This window comes from Pteropus alecto, unplaced genomic scaffold (genome assembly GCF_000325575.1).
Source record: "Pteropus alecto unplaced genomic scaffold, ASM32557v1 scaffold195, whole genome shotgun sequence".
NCBI classification, from domain to species: Eukaryota; Metazoa; Chordata; class Mammalia; order Chiroptera; family Pteropodidae; genus Pteropus; species Pteropus alecto.
Genome location: NW_006438073.1, coordinates 4,203,421 through 4,231,159, shown reverse-complemented (window position 1 = coordinate 4,231,159; position 27,739 = coordinate 4,203,421). Strand labels below are relative to the sequence as shown.

The 27,739-nt window shown below is 48.1% G+C and overlaps 1 protein-coding gene across 1 annotated transcript in view; it reads left to right on the top strand.

Annotated features, from left to right (window-relative positions):
- Positions 1-27,739, top strand: part of EZR (ezrin) — a 45,856-nt gene that overhangs the window by 14,779 nt on the left and 3,338 nt on the right. The window contains exons 2-9 of the mRNA XM_006915028.2: positions 7,899-7,982; positions 12,439-12,534; positions 13,469-13,743; positions 14,184-14,267; positions 15,125-15,271; positions 21,760-21,856; positions 26,844-27,007; positions 27,396-27,526. Coding sequence (XP_006915090.1) covers positions 7,899-7,982; positions 12,439-12,534; positions 13,469-13,743; positions 14,184-14,267; positions 15,125-15,271; positions 21,760-21,856; positions 26,844-27,007; positions 27,396-27,526 — 1,078 coding nt within the window. The remainder of the gene's footprint in view (positions 1-7,898; positions 7,983-12,438; positions 12,535-13,468; positions 13,744-14,183; positions 14,268-15,124; positions 15,272-21,759; positions 21,857-26,843; positions 27,008-27,395; positions 27,527-27,739) is intronic.

Sequence of the window (27,739 nt, the reverse complement as noted above, 5' to 3'; positions counted from 1 at the left end):
TGTCTTGTCCTCGTCTAAAGTGAAGAGGTGGTCTAGAATTCGTGACAGCCAAAATTACTTCTGGCTTTAGGAGGGAGTGGGCGTCGGAGGGCAGAGTCAGTGCTTCCTGCTGTGTTCACATTCGTCTGGCCGCTGCTGCCATCTTCCTGAGAACATGTAATATTTTCATTTACAACTTTAAAACAGTAAACTTAAACTGAATTTTAGTTCTTCAAATTTTTATTTTCTTATATCTTTGTTTCCCCCCTAAATTTTTTTTTATTCTTATCCGTTCGAATACCAAATTGACCATAGTCCGGTTCAAAAGTAGTAGGTAGACAAAGTGATAAAGCCAGACAGTGGAATATTATTTGATAATAAAAAAGGAATGACAGATGCTACAACGTGGCCGAATCTTGAAAACATTATGCCGAGCGAAAGAAGCACTTCACAAAAGATCATGTTATCTGATTCTTTTTACATGAAATTTCCAGAATAGGGAAATCCGTGGAGACAGAAAGTAGATTTGTGGTTGCCAGGGCTGGGTAGGAGAGTCATAGGGAGTGACTGCTAAATGGGCATGGGGTTTCTTTTTGGGGTGAGGAAATGTTCTAAAATTAGTTGGTGGTATTGGTTGCGTAACTCTGTGAATATGCTAAAAACCACCGGACCAATGGACAAATTTTATGGTTGTAAAAAATCATTTTTCAACAAAGCCGTTATAAAAAAAGAATACATAATGACAACATGAAAATCAGAGTACAATATTGTCTTTATAATTTTTTAATTAAGCGGCCCAAACTCGCATCCGAAAAAGCTTTTATAATTCGTTCGTTATCAGTCGTGAGAATTTTTCCTTGCCACTCTCTCATTTTTCTTCCATTCGTGGGAGAAAGTTTGCTGTATCTACTTCCTATCAGAGCCTTTCTAAGTATTTGGAAGGTCTTATCCAAATATTTGAACGCTGTTAAAAGTTGCTGAAGTGGCACCTTCGGAAGAGGGCTGGAATGTTGGAAAACAGCGCTGACATTTTAAATGATTATGAAAGGTCAAGCTTTACATGTAATCTTGGTGGTGCTTGGATAGTTAGACTCAGACTAATTTTTGAGTAAATGCAGGTATGATGATATTGGGATTAATTTGTTATCACTGAATCCATTGCCTGGAATTCAAACATTCAAGTGTTCCTATTTGAATTTCTCTTTCTATTTTAAATGATTTTCCTGATTCTTGAGTGAGTACATAGGAAAATCACTACACACTTTTCCCCTCTACAGTGTTCTGGCTGTTAAAATGAAACCTGGTTGCTTGTCTATAAAGTCTGTGAAGGACTTGGTCTTGAACTTTTACCTCCTGTCTTGTGCTCTTTAGTACAGTTTGAATTTATTCTGTGATTGGAGAGGTCATCTTAAACCGAATTTAAATGTTTCAGGAGGAAGTGGACACTTCCCAAAGGAAATACTGCCAAATATTTATTTACCAAAATGAGAGAAATAATGGAGGGAGATAATCTGACAGCCAAAAATTCAGCGGTCAGCATGGATTAGAAGTAAAATATAATATTTCTTTTTAACTCAGTGTCTTCTTTTACATCTCTCAGGTTCTTAGAAGGCATTTTAGAGATACCATTTCGATCAAATTAAACTGGGAAGACCCAAAATCATGTTTCCCAAAGTGTATTCTGAAAAATACTGGTCCTTTGGGATAGTCCATGGAACAGAAACCTCTGTGGACAGAACAGCCTGGGAGGCTTACACCGAGGCCATTCCGGGCTGTCACAGTTTACATTAATGCAGCAAAGACACTCAAAAGCCTTTCTGTTAAAGAGAAAAAAAAAAAAAAAACAGAACTTTAACTTCTGTGACCTCAAAATACCTCTGCGTCACCTCTTTGTCACTCTGCCTTTACAGAGAACTACACAGCCACTGACTTCGTTCAGAAGACACTCAGATAATTTTGAAGTTATAGAAGGTTAAAATGAAGATCCCCTACAGACACAGCCATTTCCAATTACATACTGCATTTTACAAACAAGCAGGGAAGTGGACAGGCGAAGGGGGTCCTGCCCACCACCCTGCTCCCCAGCCTGTCTTTGCTCCCAAGTGCTAAGCTGTTTGAGGGAGCTGCTTGAGCAGAGGGGACACTGGATTTATTTTGGTTTAGTAGGGTGAATTGTTATTGAATTTATCTTTTAAAGGTTGAGGTTTAATACCTTTTTATTGGAAAGAGATGTCAGTTGCCTTGGGGTAATAAGATCTGTACTTCTCTGTGTGTGTCTGCCTGGCGGGAGGATTACATCCCCCTCCAGGAAATGTGAAAACAGGTGTGAGCTTTTCTTTTGTCCATGAAAACAATCTCCTGGCCAGCTTGTAGCAGCCAGCTCGTTTCTCATGGGTCTTCCTGCTCCGTCAGCTTGCGTGCCCCAAGAAGGAGCCCGCCTCGCCGGGGCGCTGAGCCCTTGCTCCAGAATTCTCACCTTGCCTCCCTGGACTTCAGACCCGACATTTCAGAGCTAGAAAGGCCCTTAGGGCATCTAGTCCAAACCTTTTTGCAGATAAGGGGGTAGAGGCCCACAGAGGGGAAGTCACCTGCTTGAGACCCTCGGTAGGTTACAGCACCACGTTTTTGGAACGCAGACCTCACGGCCCTCACACCCTTGCCACTGTTCAGTGATCTGTGAGTTCAGCCAGTCCAGCAGATCACTTGAGTGGCTTTCAAAAATCCAGGTTCTCGGGACGTGGCCCAGAAACGCAAGTGTTTGAAAAGCAGCTCTGGGGACCCTGATGGTTTAGCCCCGTTCCAGTGTGTGACAGCTATGTGAGGTCCATACTGGTGCGTTAAGTCATAAGCGGCTCAAGGGCAAGGGAGATCTGATTCCTTCCTCTGTGTCCACAGTGCCCCGCAGGATGTCAGTGCCCACAGTAGGCGTGCGATTGGTGTTTGTAGAGTGAGTGAGCCCCAAAGGATGCAAGGTGCCCACCAGCTGGGGCCGGCTGGGAGAGGAAGAAGGATGAAGCTACTACGGTTCTTCAGTGTGTCACCAGTGTGGTGGTTTTGAGCTGAGCTAATAACCCTTAAAAAAACCAGCAAATGTGATTTTTTAAAGAGTAGGTCATTAAGCAGAGGTAGGATAGAGAGTATTTTAGTTAGGTTCTCATTATCTTCATTAACTAAGACAGAGATAGGTTTATGTGTTAAATCCTGGTATTAAATAATATATGCTATATAGTCAAGTGACCTGGAGCAAAATACCTGTGAAATTCTAGTCATTCTTCATGAAAAAACTCACACAGTATTTTGCTTAAATTTAATAAGTTTTACTGGCCAGTTTTGTTCTTGTTTAAGAAATAAAACAATTCACTCTTGTTTTTGTTTTTAGGCATTTGTCTCTTGCATATATAATGATATTCTGGTAATAGATCATAAACTTACCTCTCGTACTAAAGTGAAAATACAATTGGTCTAATAAGCTAGGCTACTGTGGGGCAGAAAAGGAGATTTTTCTGCTAAATATGGTTAGTGTGAAAAAATATACATAACTCGTTAGAACCTTGTTTTCTTCGAGGGGTTGGAGCATCTTCAATGCCAAGTTTTCCTGACTTGTGTCTAAGATAAGTCATCCTATAAAACTCTGACATACGTAGCTGTAGAAAGCCCTGGTTATTTTTAATCATCAGAGTGCTGGCTTAACTTTATATCTAAATTTGTTTATGAAATCCCATTGTAAACAGTGGAGTATGATTATGTCTGGTTCCCTATATGTTCTACCATTTTAGAACTTGCAGTGTGACTTTGCATCTTAGTCTCAAACGGTAGTATTTGGAAGGGAGACAAGAATTATTAAATTATCTACACCGTAAACCACATGGTTCTTTGTGTGTGCATGTGGGGCAGGGATAGGATACATGAGCAAAATTAAACTTTGGTTACTACCACCGCCTCCAAACAAAAAGCAGAATGTTCAAAAGGTTTTCAGTATTTGGCAAGCCTGAGATCAACCCTGCCTTTTAGGGATAGATTTTAAATGACTAACTGCCTCCTCTGTGCACACAGCTGCACTACACATTACTATGTGAATTTGCCGCCGTCAGCGAATATTGCCTTTGAAGAGCGTGTGTGATCCAGGGGGAAGGACCAAGACGCACGGCGCATGCGCTCTCGCCTGGGCTCCGCGCACGGTTTGGGTGCGTGCGGTCTGCGCTGAAGCCTTTGGCGCTCTGGCTTTCTGTGGGGGCCGTTCTCACGTAAATCCCGTGAGACGGTGTAACCCCACTTTATACCTGTGGCATCGTTACCAGCACGAGCGCCAGCTTTCATCCCAGGACGCCGAGTTCACTAAAAACAACTGCTTACCACGAAACCCTAACACAAAAGTAATAGAGTTGGGATTTAGATGTGTTTACTTAATTGCCAAAACCTGGCTTCTTTTAAAGCCCCTGGATAAGTAGACCCAAGTATGGGTATAAATGGTCCTGTTAGCTGAGTAAATGTTTCATCTTAAACCCTGATAAAAGTTTATGCTGTTTTTCAGCACATTATTCAAGAGCCATAACGTTGAAAGGAGTTTTCATAGTCTTTCTAAACGTAGAACTGTGTAACATGCTGTTTAGTAAGGCGGCACTGTGCTGTGGTCCTTATCTGGATCGGAGCCTCCCCTTTCTCCCAAAGAGCACTTGGAGGTGTGCATGTGTGTGGAGTGGGGCATTTAGATGTCCCAATGCCTGGGCACCTGTGTTTGGTGGGCAGGCCCAGCGATGCTAAACATTCTACAGTACTGGAGCTAGTCCTGCAGAAGGAGTGCTCATGTTGCCCAGAATGCCAGGAGCACCCCTGGTGAGAAGCCGTAGTAGGGCAATGAGTAGTCAAGCGACACACACACCCATGAAGGCCATTGGTCATTAACATACTGTTCGTTCACGTGTTGTTTAGAGCTTGTGCGTTCTCTCATCTCAGCCTCTGTATCAAGATTGCACTGTGCACTGTGCCCGATTTACACATATATGGATTAAAATTAACTTGGAAATAAAGGAACGAAACCAACTAAAACAAGCTCAGATAAAGATATTTAAAAGTTAAGTAATGTATGTTTTCTGGGATCGAGCCTGATACCAAACAACCCTCCCCAGCAAAATACTTCATGTAATAGTGCATTTGAGCTTCTTGTTACAGAAAACCACTAAGAAGGACCCTAGATGTACAGAAATAAATGCAAATATATAGAAATGATAGAGAATTTTAAGCAAATGTGGGGAGTGGGACATAAAAACAAAGGTTATTTTCCATGGAATGAGATAACTATGTACATTAAGCAAATGTCTTATAAAAGTAGGAATATATTAAGATTTAAAAAAATATATATGACTATCATTCAGTTTCAAGAATGTTTTGTATATTTGACAAGTTATCATCAGAAAAAAGATTGTGCACGCACTGTATTTGAATATATACATCCATTGATTAGAGTTAACTTGATTTTGTAGTTTTAGAGGGGGTTTCTGAAAATAATTTTGGCGCATCCCCAAATCAGAACTGGGAGTTAACTAACCTTTTGGCAGGGCCTGTGGACAGATCGGAGGAAAAGTCTCCAACCTTCAGTCCACAGATTGCTTCCTGTTGGCTCGTCCCAGTTTTATTTGTTATTGCAGTGCCGGAAGGACTTAACCTGATCTTTAAGTTTGCCATCTTTGTTTGCGGTGATATACCAGACTTTATGATTGCCTTGGGGTGTTGCAGCCCATGAAAAGTCTGGAAAGGCCAGACCAACTAAAACTTAGCAAAATGGCCTGTTAGAACTGCGGGTGGTCAGACTAAGTCCTTGTGATGAGACATGGAGTTCATACAGATTATGCAGACCTCACTACATTTAATTTCTCATAAGTTCACTTTCCACATACTGCTAGCTTATTATGTCCAACCTCAGTAAAAGTTTCAGCTGGTTATTTGCTTTTTCAAAGAGTTCTGTGAACTTGGAGTCGAAGATGAACCTGATTCAGAACCTTAAAAAACTTCGGTTTTTATATTTTAATATAATCAAAGAATTTAAAATAGGCTTAATCTTGTTTCTTTTTGAGAGTTTCAGTCTCCTTGCTAAACTCATCCTGCTGACCTCGTTGTTTTTTCAGTTCCTGGAATTGTTGATATGAATTATTTTGGATCTCGTTGAGTTTTTTCAGAAGTACCATCCCGAATTCTCTGTCATTTAAGTCACATATTTCTATGTCTTTAAGCTTACTTTCTGGAGATTTTTCTCTTTCTGAGCTGCTTTGTCACCTTAGTTGTTCGTGGTGTTTAATGGACTATTTCTCCGCCTGGGCATTAATGGAAGTGTGTTCTGTGGTCGCTCTTACGCGCAGACCCCACGCTCAGACGTGCCGATGTGCAAGGTTTTCTGTCGAGTTTTAGATGTTCAGCTTATTGTTGTTTCAAGGGGAGAGCTCTGGGGACATCTCTCACTCCGCCACATTTATGTCACTCCAAACCAGTTTCATTCACTGCAGAAAATACTTACAAAGCTCTTCCACCGGCCACAGAACTGGAAACTGCAATTCTTGATGTTGATCCAAACATCCAACAAGCCTGACTGTGCCTGGTTGTCCCTACCCACTTAATCCTGTTTCTCAGCAAACTTCTTTAATTTATAGATTTGAGGTGGGCGGGGAAACTTTTTTAAGTCTCCGGAAGATTAAACCTCGTTTCCCTGTGTATAATATGAGACAGCCCTTAGACATACTGGGTGTGTAGCAAAGTATCTCAGTTGTCTCCCGTCTTGAGTGTTGGTGATTTGTAAAGACTAATTTCGTTCCTGAAGTCAGAACTAACATGTCGTGCCATGAACGTGTGAGTGTGTCATGCCCTGGCTGGATACTTAGACCGCTGTCAGCTAACTATCAGTACAGTTAATTTGTCTTCATTACATTAACGTCTGTGCTAGGAAAAATTCAGTTCCAGCTCTCTATTTCACCTGAAAACTGGCAAGAAGCAAGCATTTCTTAATATTAAGCGTTACAGTTGCTGTGTGGCCGTGGTATTTTCCTTTGGGACAGTGATATAAAGTAGATTTGTGTGTTTTTCATACGCTAGTAAGTAGATCTGGGTTTTCTCAAGTGATAAATTTGCAAACTATCTTGAAATAAATTTTGAAAAATACACAAGCATGTCGCAACCTCAGACATTTATAATGCTCTCGTCACCAACACTGCCGTTCTCCGCTCTCCTGCTGTTCTAGTAATTCTTCCATTTTTGCATTTTATTGTCATCTTTTGTCTAGGTCGATCTCACGTATTTTCATTTATAGGGTACATACCATTTCGCATGTGATATTTTTAATTTTCGAAGCAATTTTCCGTGTTTCTACTTCACGGAAATTACCATTTCAAATTACTACGTGATATTCTGTCCTCTTTGATGTGCATTTAGCCATTTAACCATTTCTCCCTTCACTCTTCCGGTGGCTTCCGGTGTCGCGAACATTCTGGTATGTAGCTGCTTCTCTCTCCCTTCCCTTACGCTGCGGTCTGAGGGAGCAGGCTCCCCTCCCCACTGCTGTCTCACTGGGCTGTTGTAACGGTCAGTACGAGATGGTGTGTGGAAAACACGCTAACGGCTACCAAAGTATTTTTGTCGAAAAATAGCTTAGACTTCAGTGTGAATGTACTTTAACTAAAGAAGAGGGCGTGCGTTTAAATCCAGACCGTGTGCATGTGCTGAGACTCGTCAGGTATCCATCAGCGGGGGGCGGTGGGAGAGGGGTGTGTGTGTGTGTGTGTGTGTGTGTGTGTGTGTCTAGCATGAGAATGGAAGTTGTAAAGGAAAAGGCTCTCGCCACATTGCAGAGTGGTTTTGGGTTGATGTCGAAGGCTCAGATTATCAAGAGAAAAGAACTCTCAGTTAAGTGTAATTTGTTTTATTTCGTTTTCTAGATCAATGTCCGCGTTACCACCATGGACGCAGAGCTGGAGTTCGCCATCCAGCCGAATACGACGGGGAAACAGCTTTTCGATCAGGTTGGTTGCTGTAATCTTTAGAGAGAGAATTCCCATTTAGAAAAATTTTTTGCAGCAGCCAAATAATTTTGCTCGCTAGGCATACTCCTTGGTCTGCTGCCTGCTTCTCTTTATAGAGCAGACCGATTTTCTCTCCTGCCAGGGGATTCAGCTGTCGTAGACACCCCCCTGAGAGGGAATTTAGGTGACGTCGGGGCCTTTCATCAGCACAGTGCTGCATCCAAAGCTCTGGCCGCACCCCCGCGCCCTCCCCACAGAGGTCCCCATGGTCACCCTGGTTCCTTCTTGCCATCCGGTCTGCGGGGCGGGGTGCAGTGGGGATTGGACACTGCCCGAGGGCCCGACTGGAACCGAGCAGGCCACAAGTTCTGGGGTGAGCCTCTCCCAGGAGCACACCCACGTTCCTGCAGATTTCTTCTTGTGACCGAGGGACATGGTGCACGCAGCCCGAAGGGGAACTCAGAGCCTTTCAACAAGGACGGCGAATCACTGGGAAGGCTGTGATCATTCCTCCGTTCTAAGCTTTAGAGAGAACGATGTCTGCTTTCTGGGCTCAGTAAATTCTGCTCTGGGGCCAAGAATTCAGTAGGGCAACCGGACCGGCTGTGAATGTACAAGTAACTTGAGCCGTGCCTGCCTCCCCGAGTTCCCAGGGGAGGAGAGGCGGTGTCCTGCCTCCTAGCACCAAACCCGGAAATTGAAGTGGGTGCAGACTTAGAAAGCTGGGAGGTCGCATATTAGCAGATCTAGAAGCTGTAGGTGGCTCCCGCCGGGGTCGGTGGGCTCTCCCGCCTGTCCCCCACGCCCTGGGCCGGCTCTGCAGCAGCCCCTAGGAGAAGTGCATGGGCGATGGGGTGTGCACACCGCCGCCTCAGCAGTCCTGGCTGTCCCTGTGCCACTGTTTTGAGGTCATTCCCTGGCTTTGCCTCACCCAATAAGGATAAAGACATTTACTGTTCTGGGTGGGGCTGACCTTAGGGTGAAATTCTAAAGGTTTCTCCTGAAAGATAATCTTGAGGTGAGTTTAGTGGAGCCAGCTGAGTGCCAGGTGGCACAATGCTTAGAACACAGAAGGGGCAGGAGACCTGGGTGCTAGTGTTAGCTCTGCCTGCAGCCACCGTGCCCCTCGGTCACAGAGACCCTGGTTTGTGCGTGTGCCCTCCACGAGCAACTTATTTCTAACGCGCAGATGGGAAGCTCTGTATTAGTGTGAAGTTTTGCTATATTGATCATCTAGCTTCCCTTACCTCCATCTCCCATATTTCCTTCCCACGTTGCTTTTCAGAGATTGTGGGAAGAGGCTGTTAAAGAGTTTGCAGTACTTACACTGCAAGATATAGATGCCGTTATTTCTCATAAGACCCTCGTCTCTGCTACTTTGGAAGTGAGGGAGGGGGGCGTGGAGAGGGAGAGGGAGGGGCTTGCCCTGGTACCTCGTTCCTGCGTTTCATTTCCACGGACGCTTCTCTAACTTGCACGCGTGTGTGCTAGATGTGGGGCTGCACACGTCACAAGTGAGCTCAGCTTCTTGATTCAGGGAACCATTTTGACAGACCGTTGGGTGTCCCTAAATGCTGAATAATTGTATCTAGTTTGGCGTTTGTGTTGGTTTCAAGCCAGGTGTTTTTCTAATACTAGATTTGCTGCTCAGCAGTAGTGTGGTGCTGGGGATCAGCAGGTGTACACAAAGGGACCCTGAGCTCGCCTGGTAAACGGGTTATTTAAAAACTAAACATAGAAATCCAATCAGCGTGCCAAGTTTTAACACGCTCCTCATCCAGATTATTCCGAAGCTCTCTAGTCGCCTGTCCACCATCCTGTAGAGCACTGTATTACACTTCCCCAGCCCAGAAAACGTTCCCCCGAACCCCGAAGCTACAGAACAACCAAGGCCCGGTCTCACTGTACCCTCCACTGCCATGCTGTCTTTCCTGTCTGAACTGTCAGCCAGCCCCCAGGACAGGAAATGAGATTCCATGCTGGTCAGATTTAGGAGAAAGGGAGTAGTAGGCGGATTCGGGGTCCCTCTGCGCTCCGTCTCCCCGCTTTCTCTCCCTTCTCCATCCGTGACGGGGCCTGGACCTCAAAGCCCTCTGACAGAGCTGATGTTTAATTTTTTTTTTTCTGAGTTTGGTGTATCCCTAATGAAAAATACCATGTAATCTAAGAACGCTGGGGTTGGAGCAGATCTGGAAAATGACCAAATCTGCATGTCGTAAATGAGGAAATGGAGGCTCAGAGAGAGAAAGCAAATTGCCCAAAGTCACACAGCTAGCGAGGGCCAAGCAGAGGATGGTTCCTCTGCCTCTGGACCCCACTTAACGCTTGGTTTTCGGTGTGGGTGGTTCGTTTCCACTGCTGAAGTCACCGAGGCGGCGAGGAAGTTGGGCCGTGTGACCTGGCGCCCTTGTTCCCACGTCAGAAAGTGTTTTCCGGCTGTTGCTTGAGACCTAACGAAGCAGACGAATGAAGGAGACGCACCTTGACCTTTTCCTTTCCAAAACCTGCCCCTTGACACCCCGCCGAGGCAGAGATAAAGGAATAGACCCACACGGGTGCCGGCTTCGGCTCCAGCTCCCTGGTGAGCATCGGCCACTAGTTCAGCTTAGGACGGAGAGAATGGTGACGTTAGGCTCCCCCAGCAGGACGTGCAGCTTGGTGGGTAGAATGGACTGTGGAGAGGAAGGTTGTTTGATTCTGTTGTGTCCTTTTGGGGAAGCCACCACGGTAGAAATAGGCCTTTGAAACTCTGAGGACAGTCATTCTGGAAATCCAGAGGAGAGTCACACCGTGAAGATGTGGCAGATCAGGGCACAGGGGGACAGGCTTTGAGCGAGAGAGTGAGGGTCCTGGATTCCGACCATGACGTGGTTGTAGAGTCTGTGCCCTGTTCCGTGAAGGGGCTGGCCCCATCTTAGCAGATGGGGAAGAGGAATCTGAGCTGTGGCCCTGAAAATCAGGGGTCAGACAGGGATGGGAGGGACATCCAGTGGGCAGGAAATCATTCTAAACTGCCGAAGACCCAGGCTGCGGCTGCAGTTGGGCGCGTGACGTGGGAAGCCTAGATTGGAGAGAGGATAGTTGCCTTGTATGTGGGGCTTTTTTGTGCAACTTCAAAACAACCTGAGGAGTAAGGTAAGGGAGGTCTTACACCCAAATGATGAGATGAGGTCTGTAGGGAATGAGAAATGAGCAGAATTGGGCATAGAAAATCTGGGCTTTCAAATCCGCTTTCTCTACACTTAGCCACCATGAAAACAAGACACTGGGTTTCATAAAAGACTTGGGAGTAAAGTACTGTGTCAGAACCAAGATTTCTTCTGTGTCACGAGGTCTCCTGGTTGCGTGCCTACTCCCCTTTTCTGGGTGAATGAGGGGAACAGAGGGACAGGTCAGCTCTTGGCGTGGAATGGAGAGACTCCTGGAGCTCCAGCAGGCATCTGGTCCCCCAACAGATGTGGAAACGGGCTCGGAGCAGCAGTTTATTCAGAATTCCAGATTTTATTTTAAGCATGTACTCCAGACACCTGATTTATCATTTCTCGTATGTTCAGTCCCCTTTCCCTTTAGATATGATAGAAGCCATATGTTTGAAGAATGATAACCTTTTTCTTTAGAGGCTTAACATTGTGTGTCATGGGATTTAAAACCATACAGCAAAGCTCTGGGACTCAGTTTTGATGACGTCCTCCCAGTGACCACAGCAAGTTGCTTTTCTGTTTCCGAGACACACGAATAACCGGCTTAGGGCTCTCTGTAATGGACCACAGGAGACTTTCTAGTACTGTGGAGGATTTTCAAATGCGAAGTCCTTGCCGTGACCTACGGTTGAATTCTACCTTCCCGTATCAGGATTTCAACTCTCTGGAGGTTGAAAGAAGGCCTCGTGCTGCGCACGCGTGAGGCCGAGCACTGCCCGCCCCGCTTCCTCCACCATCTGCCTCCCGCCTCTCCTGGACTGCTGACCCCTTGTCCCCTGTTACGCAGGACCAGCCGGCCGGAGGAGGCCCAGGTCTTCTTCGCTTCATGTTGGAACCTTCCACCCTCTCTTTCACGTGGGCACACCTGACAGGTGACATTCACACCTGAGACCCACACTTGAACCGGTGTGCTCTGGGTTCTGCCTGGTCCTCTGTGTGCTCGCAATCACACACCTGGTTGTCTTTACTCAGGAAGGCGTACGAGACACCAGAGGACGGGCGTGCGATTTTATAAGGTCTTAAGATTATGTAAGATTTAAAGTTAGCCGTGAATCTGCTCAAATTTATATTAGAAATAAATGGTTCACAGCTTTGGGGTAATAATAGCCTGTGGAAGTAACAGGGTACTCGACAGTGCAGGAGAGGCTTGCTCTCTGGGCAGCCGTGCTGTGCCCCGTGACAGTGGCTGCTGGTGGCCGCTGCCCATCCAGTTTCTCATGCCCGTTTCCCTTCCCCTCTCTGTCCCTCTCTCACAGGTCGTTAAGACTATCGGCCTCCGGGAAGTGTGGTACTTTGGCCTCCAGTATGTAGATAATAAAGGATTTCCTACCTGGTTGAAACTTGATAAAAAGGTAAATCGAAGTTAACTATTTACAGGCTGTTAATTAGATGTTGATCCACGACGTTGACATTGAAACTGGACGACCTCACTCTGTCTTTTGTTTTCAGTCCCTTTTTATTTGTGTAAAACTTTTACAATCAAAAAGGTTTGCAGGTTTCCAGTAACTGGGGATATTATTGGTTAGAAATTAGACCCTGGCTTTTCTCCTTTCTGCTCACTTGTTGGAGCATATGATGGTTAACTGCATAGCTTTAGTTGACCTTAGTTTGTTTTTTTCTTTTTCCAATGAGGTTGTTAATCTTATAAACCATGAATCATCCACTGTTTTGTAAGAACCTGTTATTGCTTTGTCTGAGCCTGGGATAGATTATTTTCCAACTCCAAAGACTGGATAATTCCATTAGCAATTATAAAGGAAAGCAGTAAGCTAAATGTGTTTTCTCTAAACAATTCGAAAAATGTTCCTTTTCCCAAATCCCTGCTTTCCTCTCCTGTTCCATGGCGAGTCGGGAGGGCGGTTGGAGGTGTGAAAGAGGGAGGGGCTGAGGAATTATTGAGCATGAGCTCCGTGGTTCAGGGCTAGACTGGCCACGTGGGCAGACGCCAGGCTCACGGGTCATCGGGGCAGGTGTCTCCAAATTCGAGTTCTCTGGAATGGATCTCATTGTCCCTAGAAAATCAGGGCTGGGCTCGTGACTTAGTGTGTCAATAAGTTGCCACTGCTAAGTGTGGGAGTATAATAGAACTTTCTATCTGGCCTTTTTTTTTTTTAATTTTTTTCCTCCCCCCATCTTACATGTTAAAAAGATGACTTTCAGAATCAATACTGTCCTCTGCAAACTGTCCTGAAGGACCTTTTGAGTCAGGAGTTAGAAACCTGTGTTTGGGAGCACGGGTCTTTGTCTTCAGAACTCACCCTGAGAGTCTGGCTCTGTCATGTCCAGGTGTCAGCCCAGGAGGTCAGGAAGGAGAATCCTCTCCAGTTCAAGTTCAGGGCCAAGTTCTACCCTGAAGACGTGTCTGAGGAGCTCATCCAGGACATCACGCAGAAGCTTTTCTTCCTCCAAGTGAAGGACGGCATTCTCAGCGACGAGATTTACTGCCCTCCTGAGACGGCAGTGCTCCTCGGCTCGTACGCAGTGCAGGCCAAGTTTGGGGACTATAACAAAGACACGCACAAGTCTGGGTACCTCAGCTCCGAGCGCCTGATCCCCCAGAGGTGAGCAGGTGGCCAGGCCCGGGTACGGCTGATGGTAAAGAAACAGGCAGAGGGCACAGGGACTTTGTCAAGGCCAAGTGCTCCTTGGGCTGGGACACTGGTCATTTCCTATTCTGTGTGTTCATGGTCACGTGCTCTGGCCATCAGCAGGCACTGCACGGTCACGTAAATTACCTCTTTTGGAAGAAGAGGCCTCCTAAAATAAAAAACCTTTTAAAAAATTTTCCAACAAGACTGAGTTGTGTCTTGCCCCAGATTCTAAATCTTCCAGGTTGTGAGTCACCGTAAGTAGAAATGGTACCCATTCGGGAGCAGAAGCAAAAGCACTTTATGGTGGTTTTATTTGAAAAGTCAAGGTTTACATGAGGGCGGGCAGGGCTGTCACTCACCTCTCAGCCCTTTAGGGTGATGGTGTTATGCCCTCTTCCTTTGCATTCCAGAGTCATGGACCAGCACAAGCTCACCAGGGATCAGTGGGAGGACCGGATCCAGGTGTGGCACGCCGAGCACCGCGGGATGCTCAAGTGAGTGCTGGCTGGGCAGCTCTGGTCTCTGTGATTGCAGTTAGGGTCCTCAAGGCCAGTCTCCGTGTCTGGCAGAGCAGTGAGAGGTAACGAGCTGCAAGGGAGGCTTTTTCTTCAGTAAAGCCGGGTGTTCTTGCCTGAGGTAAGAAGACTTCAGGCCCTAAACCCTCTCCCTCTTATGTCTAAAACTTCATTTAGTCAAGGGATCACAAGCCATCAGAGTTACTCCTTTCCCTGTCACAGAGATGCTGGTTGGTTCATTATCTATAGGCCAATTGCCTTCAAAAGTGTGTTTAAATGGAAAAAATTGATCCCAGGTGGAAAACACTTGGCATGAAGTATAAGTAGCGGCCAGAGTCCCTGTGGTCCTGTCACCCTCATCTCAGGCCTCGGCAGTCACCCACCCTGTGCGTCGTCCCAGCCCTGGAAGCTCATCTGCAGTTTGGGCTTTTCAGAGACATGTGTTTTGAGTCTCCTGTCCGAGCCAAGCTTCTTGTGTGGAAAGAAGTAACTCGAAGCGAAGCCCTGGCTGCTCCTTGTGGGCAACGGGATCCCCTGGGGGCCCTACGTGAGCGAGAGAGAAAGGGAGCTCGGGCCTGGCAGTGAGACGTAAGAGGAAAACCTAGGTCCAGGGAAACCACTGTGAATCAGTTCAGTTCCTGGAGAACGGGTGCAGTCCATCGGTGGTCAGTGCCCAGGACAGCCTGGGGTACAGGTGTGCATGGGCCCGTGGCGGGATCACACAGCCGCTGGCCCGCCCTGTGCGGTCGGCCGTACGTTTCAGATGCCGGCGGTGTGTCAGCTGCCGAGGCTCGTGTGCACTCACCGTGATGCCCACGTGTGTTCTCCCCAACTAGAGACAGCGCGATGCTGGAGTATCTGAAGATTGCCCAGGACCTGGAAATGTACGGCATCAACTATTTTGAGATAAAAAATAAGAAAGGAACAGACCTGTGGCTCGGAGTGGATGCCCTCGGACTAAATATTTATGAGAAGGACGACAAGTGAGTTGAACTTTGTGATTATCTCTAGCGGGTGGGGTACGGGGCCTGGAAACAATGGAGAAACGGCAAGGGTGCACGTGGGTTACTTTCGAAGTCTTTATCTGGCCACTTCCTGGCCCAGTGTGTGAATCTCGAAGGGCTTTCCAGCTGTGATGTGGCCACATGGGCCGTGCATTGTTTCTCTCCTGTCACCATGGCTTGTTACCTGGTGCATGTGGCACGTGCTGAGGGGCCCAGCAGGGAGACCACGAAGGTCTGTGACCACAGCCCCCCACTGCATTGAGGCCCCGTTCCCCAGCACACCCACAGGGACCACCCAGGCAGCCCCAGCAGTGCCAGGCACCTGGGGCTTTGTACCCATCCAACCAAGTATGTTTATAGTACTGTCAGGGACCTCGCAATTCTGCAAACAATAGCCTCCCATCCAACCAAGTATGTTTATAGTACTGTCAGGGGCTTATGTGCGGACGATTTAGCTAAAGCCTCTGAAACTGCCGGGAGGTATCTGATTGCCTGTTGTTGGTGCAGTCTGTTGAGTGAGCTCTAAAACAGTATAAAGCAGGCCAGGTGAGGGTTCAAGCAAGGAGGCCGGGCCTCTCCTTCACCTCCTGTGCCCATCCCTGTGGTTGCAAACACTGCATGAAGGCCTTTTTTCTGCCAAGAAGCTAGATACACAGAAAATCACTCGGACTCAGTGAGGGCAAGTTTTCTGAGATAGTCCCCTCAGCTCCGAGGAGAAGCCTAAATTCTAGCTTCTGATCAGAAGCTACCTGCATTTAAGCGGCAGTAGGAGGGGACTGTCTCTTCTGGGACTGGAAGGGAGAGAGAGACTCTGTATTGTCCCTGGAATGTCCGTCTTAAAGGGCCACCGAAACAAGCTCTGGTAGTGGCCGTCAAGTTCAAGGTCCTGGCAGAGGGCAGCAGCGGTTCTGGCTGAGGAGGTGCCAGGCAGGATTGTGCCCGAGCCTGATGCCAAGGCCAACCCTTTGGCCTGGGATCCCACTAACACGGGTGTGGGCAGAGGGGCCCAGAGTTAAGGGGTGCACGCGGGCCCCTGGAACTGGCACAGAGTGCAGGCCAGGCCGCATGTCCTCGTTCCCTCCCAGCTGCATACTGTTCCTTTAAGTCGTGGCTCTCCCTCATTCCCTCCCCTTGCCTCATGCATCCCGCCTGTTCTCAGGTGTTCATGCTCATGGCTCCCCCACACCCCAGAGTCCCTAAAAAAAAAACCCTCGCTGGTGTTCACAAGGGGAGTGGTACCCCTTTTGACAAATGACACTATGTAAGGAATCCATCTGTAACCCCGGCCACACGTGTTCTTGCCAGAACCCGAAGTACAGATATGTTGCATTCGGGAGGGGCCTGGCCCAGACTCTTAAATCCCGCTCTGGGCGCCTAAGGTTGGATGGAGCATGCTTAGGATCCTATGAGGAGAATCGCCGTCTATTGGGAAAATCCAGTTACACGACGTGACGCAGTATGCTTGTTAGGGAATCACGAGAACTCTTCCAGAACCTAGAAGTGAGTTGCTCAAGACTTGGCTTGCTCCCCTGGGCATGTGAGACCTAGTGCTGTAGAGAAACGTCAGTAATCTGGGTAAGTGAGGGGGCTGGGAGGCCAGTTCGAGGTCCTTCCGGAGGCCCCCGAGTCGGGGGATGGTGGCTGGTCAACACGGCCATGCACGGAATAGAGAACACAGCGGCCTCGTGGGGTTTATATGTGGGAACTGCCTCTTCTTTGAACTCGTTTCTTGAATGACCAGATTTTGTAACATAGCCATGGCCAGGCCTGTCCAAACAGGTTTTTCAAGCTGCAAGAAACAGCCATAGGCAAGAACTTGCTGATGTCAGCCTGTAACTGCCCCCAACCCACGCAAACGTTCTGTTCTTTTTTTTTTTTTAAGTAAAATTTGAGCTGCACTCCTCCTCCAGTCCTGTTCCTGCTCCCCTTCTCTCCCCGCACCGCCCGACCCCAATTTATCAGTGAAACTGGCAGTTCTCTCAAAGGGGTCTTCGCCCCAAAGAAAATACTGCGGCCTGGGGGCAGCCCCACTTCCTGCCTCTCTCTCTGCTCCCCTCTTTGATTAGGGGGAAAAAAAACAAAAACACTGACCAGATATTCACTTAATCAATAGGCCCAACGTCTCCTTCTAAACAAATATTGACAGCTCGGTTTCCAGGATAAGCAGGAGATTGTGACTCACGTTGGAGGAGTGCTAGACACCCCTCGCCTGGGGTTGAGTGTTGACTTGTCACCTGAGAACTAACAGTTGGAGCGCTGGAAGTTCCCGGACCCTTGTTCCAGTGAGAAATGAGCTGGGTGAGGAGAGACTCAGTGCACCCTGCACATAATTACATCTTTATTTCACGACACCGCTTATTCTTTTTAGTATTAAATATGCTCTGAATGGGAAATGTCTTTTGGGGTCTCTTTTGCGTTGTGTACATAACCGTTAAGGGTGAGCGGGTAAGATGAAAATACTTGTCTTTTCCTTTCTGTAAACCCGCAGATCAGAAGAAGAAGGAATGGAGGGAGGGAGGGAGGATGTCGGCAGACCCAGACCCTCTGTGAAGGGCGTTATCAGCTTGGGAACGGAGAAAGTCCAGATTAGCCAGCTGTGTTATAGCTATAGGTGACATCCTCAGCCCAAAAACAGAACAACAAAAAACGAAGCGAGGGAAACCTGATCCCGCCCCCCAGTTCTTCAGTCCTCTGAGGGCATCGTTTTGCTCTCTGGGGGGGCTCCCTCCGTTTTGGGGTCCTTCCATCAATAAGCCCTGACTGTGCTGTGGGCTCAGGCTCCAGCAGGCCACGTGATCGACCCTTCCAGGGAGAAGATGCTGGAAAGGGCTGTAGAGAAGTTGAGGACCAAAATAAGAGCCAACTAACTATCTTTTCCATCAAATTCCTTAGTTGTAAATCACATATTTTGATTTACATTTTCATTTTCTTCACTTTAGAAATGATGTTTCAAGCACATTATAATGACCAACCATTTTAAATAAACTATTTCCAGTTATTCTAAAATTACACTCATTAGGCAGAATATGTTAATTTGGGCCTTTTTGAGGGGTAGGGTTATGTCTTTGTGCCTTATCGTTAGTGGCTTACCTGTGCAGGAGGAGAGCAGTGGTCTTGACTGGTGTGGGTTTGCCCTGCCAGATGTGCTAGATCATGCTCGTCAGGCCATTCTCCCCTTTCTGATCTTTGGAACCCTAACTTGAACATGGAACAGTTTTTTCAAGTCAATTCTTATAGAAGTTTGCTATGGCAAAGGGTTCCAGTAAGACCACCTCTACTAAGAAGTTTAAAAGTCCGCCTCAGACTGGCAGAGAAGAGAATTGGGACATGTGCCAGGGGCGTCGACTGGCGGTGCAGCAGGCGGTGGGCGAGAGTCCCTGGTGGGGTCGCATCCCCCTCATCCTCGCCTGCCCCAGGGACAGCGAAGGTTAGCGAGTCATCTCTGCCCCTCTCACTGCCTCAGGGCGAAGGCTGGGCTGCTCTGCCCCATCTGTGGAGCATGGCATGATCTCCAGCCCATTGCGCTGCCTGGACCTTTTCCAAACTTTCTAAATGAAAAATTTAAAACAAATTGCAAAACAGAAAGGATTTTACAGTGATCACCCGTGTGCCTGCAGCCGAGAGTCTACCATCAGCATTTTACCACTTGGGCTTTGTCCCGTCTCTGCCATCCACATATCACTGTACCCTCTGGTTTTCTCTTTCAGACACATTTCAAAGTAAAATTGCAGGCATCTGTATACTTTCCCAAACATGCATATCCTTGACTAGAACTCAGTATGATTCATTTTCTTTTGATATAACATTTGCACACAATGAAATGCAGAGTTCTGAAGTGTTCACTCGCTGGGTTTAGACAAACACATTTGCCTGTAAAATCCAAACTCCTGTCAACATCAGAACATCATCATCACCCTCAGTGGCGTATTCTGAATTAAAATTCTTTAACCATTCATTTTGAAATTCCTTCAGACTTTTTAAAGTTGCAAAAATAATAAATACAAAGAATTCCCATATGGCCTTCACCCAGCTTCCCCAAACGTTAATACCTGTAACCATATTCCAGGTGTCAAAATCAGGAAGTTGCCATTGATGTGGCACTGTTAACAGTCCATAGACAGTATTCCCATTATACTCAGTTGTCCTGCCCCAGGATCCCACCCGGAATCACACGTACAGTCAGTCGTCATGCTTCCCCGTCTCCTTCCATCTGTCCACAGTCTGTCCGTCAGGACCTTGACACTTTCAAAGAGTACTGACCATTCATCGGCTTTGTAGAAAGTCTCTCAACTTGGGGCTATTTTCTCATGATTACATTCGAGTTTTGTACTTTTGGCAAGGATCCCACAGAAGTGACGTCATGCCCTTCCAGGGCCCTGCAAGGCGGCACGTGACGTCAGAATATCTCATGACAGGCGGCGTTAACTCTGATCACTGGTGAAGGTGGTGTCTGCCAGGCTCCTGTGGAGTTCCTGCCCTTCTCCCCCTAATTAATGAGTGTTTCGGGGAGATACTTTGAAACTCTGTAAATGTCCTGTTTCTTATCCTTTCATCCGTCTAGCATCTCTTGATGAGTCTTGCATGAAACAATTATTACTCTGGTATTTGAGAAATGGAGTTTTTTTGGGGGGTTTGTTTTTAATTATTCCTTTTCGACGCACCCGGCTAGCTCAGTCAGTAGAGCATGAGACTCTTAATTATCTCTTTTACATGTATTAATTGGGATTCTATCGTAAGGGGCCAATGTCTCCACTTCTTTATTTAGTTATTTCTATTAATATGGACTCGTAGATATTTGTTTTATTCCGTGGGCTATGATGTCATACTGTTATTATTTTGTTGCTCAAATTGTCTGAGATTTGCCTTTACGAGCCCATTCAAGTTCGTTCCCGTGCCCTTTCGATATGACCTCATTATTTTTTGAGCACTTTACCTGTTATTTCAAAATATTCCAGGATCGCCCTATACTTTCCCTGCTCCAGGCCTGGAATTGGCTCTTTCTTCAAAGAGCTCTGGTCCCTGTTATTCAAGATTCTCATTTTTTTTTTTTTTTTTTTTTTAACATGCGGCCTACACAAGGACAGACCCAAGATATAAATCTTTAGAAATCTTCTCTGTGGGTTCTTTATTCATGTTCTAAATGTGAATTCTTAAAGAGAGAAAGAAATCCTTGTAGACTTTAATTTTCTAACTGTGGTCAAGAATTAAAGGAGGTTTTTTAACTCAGATGTGAGTCATAATTTCCGTGTTTAGGCCTCGTCATCGATACTGCACTCATGCCTATGAGTGGCTTTCCATTGTTATGAGCACTCAGTCTTAAAAGACAAACTTTCCAGACACACCAGAAAGCAGAAGGCCGGAGGCCATGGTGACAGGATGCCCGACTCTTGAAAGAAAGATGCCTGTCCAGCCTGAAGGTCTGAGCTGTCTCGGATCAGAAACTGTTTTGAGAGACCTGCATAAAGCTAGGAGCTGGGGAGTAGACCTTTGCCTCGTTAGCGGTTTGGGAGCTCGAAATCTGACCCACAGTGTTGATTGTACAGCTGAGAACTGAGCAGCAGTCGGTGGGCTCCTGTCATTCCAGCATTTTGCTCTTGTGGGCTGGAGGACAGTACTCCGAAACAGCACACGCCTGCCCGATGTCACTTACAGCCACATGGAAGGACGTAGGCTGAAGCCATTGGCAGGACCAGGAGATATCTTGAGTTCCTTTTGGTGCTCAGGGACCTGTAAACAAAATTACCTCTTTAAAAATTCTTTATCCCATATACGAAGCTGAAATAGCACAGCAAACTCTGCATGTTGGCTTGAGAGCTGTGACACATGGTGGCCAGATGCGTTTCCGCAGCCACTGGTGAATCCGTGGGGTAGGGCTGTAGGAAGGGATGTGTGCCGAAAAGATCCGACATGCAAAACCACCGCCTGGCCAGTGCCCCGACATCCCTCCAGGTGTACATGACCGCTGTGTCCCAAAAGAGCCATCTGTTGGGTTTAGATGCTCTCTCTTGGCCTTCAGAGGCCACCCCTCACTGCCATGACCTGGCCTGTGTTGTCATAGCAAGACCTTCATTGCCCATCAGTTTGTATTTAAATGTGTTGGAAGGCAGTAGATTCTTCCACACCCATGCTATTCTCTAAACTGGAAGTTTTTATGGCATGTGGGAAAGGACTGGTTTTGATGCAGTGTCTTTGGCGGTTTGAAGATCTATGTTACTTCTAGAATGGTATCTGAAACAGAGAAAGTCTAATGTAACATTAAGGTTTTCTACAGCTTGAATGAACCTTACAAGCAGCCACCTGACTCACCTAGAATAGGTAGAGGTTATTTCGTAATGATGTATATTATATATTATGCTTCCTGAGCTAGCTTTATACTTTTTTAAAATCGAACTAAAAGTACTAAGACTAGATTTGCAAACCTCTCAGCCTATCCAAGCATTTCTAACCATCCACTTTTTTAACCTCAGGTTGACCCCAAAGATTGGCTTCCCGTGGAGTGAAATCAGGAACATCTCTTTCAATGACAAAAAGTTTGTCATTAAGCCCATCGACAAGAAGTCCCCTGTAAGTTCATGTGGATTATACGTGGGGGGTGACTTTTTTATTCTTAGCGTCAAATGTGTTTTCAGGACAAATCAGAATTCTCTGCCTAAGTGACAAAGAGCTGGTGATTACTCATGCGTGTGTTGGGGCAGGGGGTGGGCAGGATTGCCAACAGGTTACCTTGAGGGTCAATATACAATGAGACTTGAGCCATGTGACTGACCGCTGCAGTGCGAGGTTATCATGGAGGCCAGGTGTCTGTCAAAAGCTGGCTGACTGTCACCTAAGTTTTCAAATGTCTTCATTCCTTATGAAGAAAAGGGCAGCTCTGAGTCATTGACCTTTGCCAAATGATAAGCATTTCTGGGCTTGTGAAACGTTCGTATCCAGGTGGAAAACTGGCTAGCCTCCCAGAGTGTACGTGTGTGTGGTGTGGGGCTCCCAGCAGCATCTCCGGTCCCGCCTGGAGTGTGGCAATGATTGCTGCAAGCCTCGAGGGCCAGCTTTTGACTTCCAGAGCTTTCCTTGCAACTCGTGCCTGGCAGGAAAAGTCAGATTCGTGTCTGGAGCATTGCTGTCCCCCAAGGTCCATCTGTACCTCACCTGCTTCTGTCATGCAGACAGTGGCCTCAGCCCTTTGCAGACTGCCCTGTGCCCCTCAAGTGGTCTTTACACAAGCAACTTCACGGTGGTGGTACAGTCACACTGGTCCTCTCACAAACATGAGACCGACAGGCGGTCATCCTGGGAGAACTTAGTTGGAAATGAGACGTCACATCCTGGAATTTAAAGAATACTGAATGTGAGCTAACAGCCGCAGAGACCACTGCATTATGGAAATTTGGTTTTGTGGTTTATTCTACTCAGAATATTTAAGACATACGTACACACTGTGGTGTGGTGGACTGGTGAGGAGTGTTTTCTAATCAGAAATCCGGTTCTTAAAAAACATCACCGCTTGAAGAAATTCTGTTACTTTCCTTAGAGTCTGTTCTGAATTTTACCAAAATTATAGATTGGAAAGGACTTTGTGTCTCGTGTAATTCTCGTTCCTTAGTTACAGTGTTAGGCTGAGAGAGGCGAGCGTGGGCTGTGCTGTGGGCCGGACGTCTGGGAGCCCTCGCTGGGCTTGGGCACCGCCTGGCGATGGTTAACGCCAGGGCGAACAGCATGTGGCTTTACTGTCCAGCTACTCCTCCCTGCGCATGTGGCTTTACTGTCCAGCTACTCCTCCCTGCGCATGGCTTAGTCCCGTATAAGTGAAGGCCAGAGGTCTCAACACTGTTTGTGAAAGTGTTTTCTTTCTATGTGGCTTTACTGTCCAGCTGCTCCTCCCTGCGCATAGTCCCGTATAAGTGAAGACCAGAGGTCTCAACACTGAAAGTGTTTTCTTTCTGTTGAAAATGTTTCCTGCTCTTTGCAAGCTCTCGACTCCTCCTCCATGGGCAGCTGCACAGTTATTTAAAATACAGACCCTTGAGCCCCGTGATAACAGGGCACATTAATGAGCAGCACCACAAGCCGGGGTCAGCGTGTGGCGCGTTACCTGGGCATGGCATTGGGACGTTGAGGAGGCGAGAAGACCCTGAAGTCTCTGCATAGGCTGCTGTCTCCTCAGGGAGACGGTGCTAATTTTCCAGAACCTTTTTTTTTAATGGGACTGACCAACAGGAATTCTGGACTACACCGTTTAAGGATTGTTTTAAAAAAATTTGGTATAAGGTTAGCTTTTGAAAAGCTGCCAATATTTCCGAATCAAAATCCCAAGCGGAGGCAATTAGAATGCATGCGGTTGGATTAGCCAAGTCTACTCTTAGTATATATACAGTAGTTCTATGTGAAGCCATCACTTAAAAGAAAAAAAAAAGAAAAAAACCAGGAGAGAAACGGCTGGCTTCTTGTCGAGCACCATTCTAGAGTCGGTGCACAGTGCACTCGGGGCGCCCAGCCCTCGTGACATCCTCATTCCAGTGGGAGAGGTGGATGAAACAAGTAAAACAAGTAATGTGCTTCCCGGCAGTAAATTTAACACTAGAGCGATGATGCAGTAGCAGATCGGCCATCCCCTCTGCCATTTAAAGGGGACACGAGATAGGGACTGGGTGACTGCTTCAGATTTTTGGGTTGCTCAGGCTCCCCATCTTGGGATGTGAGGAGCTGGCAAGGGACCGAGTCCCTGTACCTTCCACACTTCACAGGGCTGCTTTGCAGCTTCTCTCCTCGCTGGCATGCCCAGCTTGTCTTTACACCTGCAGCAGCAGAAAATCGCATTTCCCAGTTTAAACTTTTCCCTGGGAGGCAGAAAAGCCCCCAAGGGCGAGCCGAGGCTGGCAAGGCAGAGTCTTTCCCCTGGTTTCTCCCGTGCACTCACCACCTGCTCCCCGGGGCCAGGAGCTTCCCTTACAGAGCCGTCCCTGCTCCCTGCCAGCTTACGGACTGCAGTCTGGGGCCTTAAATACCATAAATGTTCGAAGCCTGCCCAGGTGGCCCTGTGAGGGGCTGAGTCCAGCTGTCTCCCCTCAGAAAAGGGCCTTTTTGTCCTTGTGGCCTCATGAAACAAGCAGAAGGCTCTCAGGCACCTCTGTAACACCTTTGCAAATGTCGAAGAAATGAAACTTGGCATTTGACGGTGTGACCGACCCGTTAACCATGCTCAGCTTCTTTAACCATGACCTTTGGCCGCCTCCCACCCCGCCCTGGGCTGATGGGGCCCAGTGGGGGAGCAGCCTGGAGGTCCCCTGGTTCACTTCTCAACCAACTCTGAAGACTGCATTTGGATTCGTGTCCTTGAACTTTCCTTGTGCCTAGGGTTTTCATTTTTAAGACGTTCTTTCTCCGTCAGAGTTTAGAGGGTCTGTTCGTGTCCTTGAACTTTCCTTGTGCCTAGGGTTTTCATTTTTAAGACGTTCTTTCTCCATCAGAGTTTAGAGGGCCTGTCCCGGGTCTCGTCAGTGTCGTGGTTTTGCATTAGGGGGCATTGGCTGGAGATCAGCATTTAGAAATTTTTAATAATTACCTCCCCTCAAAGAGCAGGCACGAGGCTCAGAGCTCTCGTATGCCCGGCGCAGGGCCTGTGGGGGACACTGGGGGCCAGGAGAGGATGCTCCCCGCAGTTCCTTCTCCTGATTTTTTAAACTTTCTAAAGAGGAGTTGGTGCCAACCAGCGTTCCTTTGCCAGTCCAGGACTCAGGAGCCACAGCAAGACCTGAGTCGCGCGTCTGCCCATACAACCAAAACACACGAGTGTTTTCTCTTGTGAAATAAGAGACAAGTGGGTAATAAAATGACCTGTTTCTCCCAGCTGTGCAGACACCTCCCCGGAAACCCGATGACTTAATAACACTGTGTGAAGCCCTCAGGGGAGCCCCCCCCCCTCGCCCGACACTACCCTCTCCCTGGTGTTTCTGGAACAGTTGCAAAGACCAGGAAGCCAAGTAACTCCTTCTTGGGCGGGTGGATTAGCCTGCCTGGCATGTTCCTTTAGGTTCCAGAAGTTGCTGTGGAACGTGCGGCACCGTTTCTTGGTTTCAGCCACGCTTTCCCTGTTCCAGTGGTCAGAATCTGGAGGCCGAGGGTCCTGTTGCTGAGATGAGAAAGGAAAAAAGGAAGAGGAAGCAGACAAGCATTTTTAAATCACTTTAGCAAGAGTTTCTAAGCCATATTCCCCTTCCCCCTAAGCACAGCAGTAGCAAGGAGCGAGGCGGCAAGCTGTGTCATCTGTGTGGTGGACTTCTGTAGTCACTAGTCATAAAGTTCTTGGATGCTGTTTCTCTTTAAGGTTTCTCTGCTAGCCGGTTCCTAAGGCAACCAGTGGTCTCTGAGTGAGCACTCTGCCCAGCCAACTTTCATCGTGCCAGACACAGTCTGAGCCCTTACAGACATGATATGATTTAATTCAAGCAACCTCGTTAGGTGCCCGTCACCCCCGTTGTATTGTCGAAGAAGCTAAGGCTCAGGGACTTGCTCAAGGTCATGGGGCTTGGACGTAGCAGTGCTGCACGAACTGTCAGTCACCCGGCGGGTGTTGATTGAGCACCACTAACACTGAGTGGGTCGGTTTGGTGCTGTAACTGGAGAGGTGAATGAACATGGCCCTGCTGTCCTGGGAACTGACTGTCTAGTGGGAGAGAGAGAGAGAGAGAGAGAGACAAGACGAGTCAGCAGAGTGGGCTGCCAGCAACACCGTGGCTGACATCAGCGTCGAGTGCAGGGGACACAAAAGAAGTGCTGGTCAACCACGGGAGGTGGACGGGGTCACAGAAAAGGCATGTGGTGATGCTTTAACGTCGTCCCATAGCAGTGCCACTGTCCTCGGGTAGGTGGGATTTTTACATGACATTCCAAAGAGGAGGGGCTGACTGACTGGGGAATGCTCACAGGTATGAAAGAGCACAGTTTAGGTGAGCAAGGGGCACGTCGGGGCCAGAGTGGATTGGCTTTCATGTGGACTAGGCCACGGCATTTGTGCCTGGTCCTGGAGCGAGCTACAGGATGGCGTTGGAGATCCAGCAGAGACCCGAGGGACGTGCTGGTAGCAGTGTGGGAGGCAGCAGTTTGAGGCGGAGGAGACGGCACGCTCAAGTAGAAGTCGTGGCAGCCCTGGAATCAGGGGTGTGGCTGTGGGCTGGAGAGGACAAGAGATGTTAACCTGAGGGTCAGTCAACACCGGGACTCGGGGGTATTGGGCTCCCGGGGCCATGAGACCCCGCACCATGGAGCAGCTTTGCAGTCCAGCCGTGGGATTTTTGTGCGTGTGTGCACGTGCACACCCACACGCGGTCAGACAGCACACCCTCCCTCTGCTCGTTCCTGAGCATACACGTCCCACGGCACTGAGAACTTGCATTTCTGGCATCTCGTTGTCACCTGGAGTCAGTGTCTTTATCCAGAGGGTCCCTTCTGGCCCCCTCCTGTCTGCTACATTAGGCCTTTTAGAAAAGAGCCTAGAACCTGGTGGAGCCGGGTGGCAGCCAGACGCCCGAGTCAGCAGCGCCGTTCTGTTCTGCAGGACTTCGTGTTCTATGCACCTCGCCTGCGCATCAACAAGCGGATCCTGCAGCTCTGCATGGGGAACCACGAGCTGTACATGCGCCGCAGGAAGCCCGACACCATCGAGGTGCAGCAGATGAAGGCCCAGGCCCGGGAGGAGAAGCACCAGAAGCAGCTGGAGCGGTGAGCGGGGTGCAGGCCAGCGGGAGCGCGGCCCTGGCTCCGGGACAGCCCTGCCCGCCCATGGGACACAACCTAGTAGCCGTGCAGGAGTGGCCCACAGAGCTTGCCCCGCTGTGGGCTGGGTGGTGGCAGAGCCCAGGGCGGGAGTGCTCAGGGGAGCTGGGTCAGTGCTGCCACCTCACTTCCTTAGTTTCAACTGGGCACTGGGGACAGCAGGTGACCAAGAAGCAGCTGCTCCTTCAGATTGCTGGGGCTGGTGACAGGCTGGCTCCGGGGCCGGTTGCGGCCGGGGTGTCTCGCTGGGATGGCTGACCGTGGAAGTGTTGACAGCGCACATGCCTGCAGAGTCTAGAGCTTCCTGTGCCACCTCTCGCCCTCCCCGTAACAGGCAGCAGCTGGAAACGGAGAAGAAAAGGAGAGAGACCGTGGAGAGAGAGAAGGAGCAGATGATGCGGGAGAAGGAGGAGCTGATGCTCCGGCTGCAGGATTATGAGCTGAAGACCAAGAAGGCCGAGAAAGGTGGGTGCACGCCTCGGGTTTCATGTCCCGGAGGACCTTTCACAGAGGGACAGGCGGACAGCAGCGCACACACCCCCAGGAAGAACGTCCGTCTCGGCTTAAAACACAGCCCCCAGGATAGAGACTTGTAGAGAGACAGGAAAAAGTCATCGGATGAGAAAACAGTCCCGGACGTCAGCACCAGCTGTGCTCAATGCTTCACGCGCATCACTA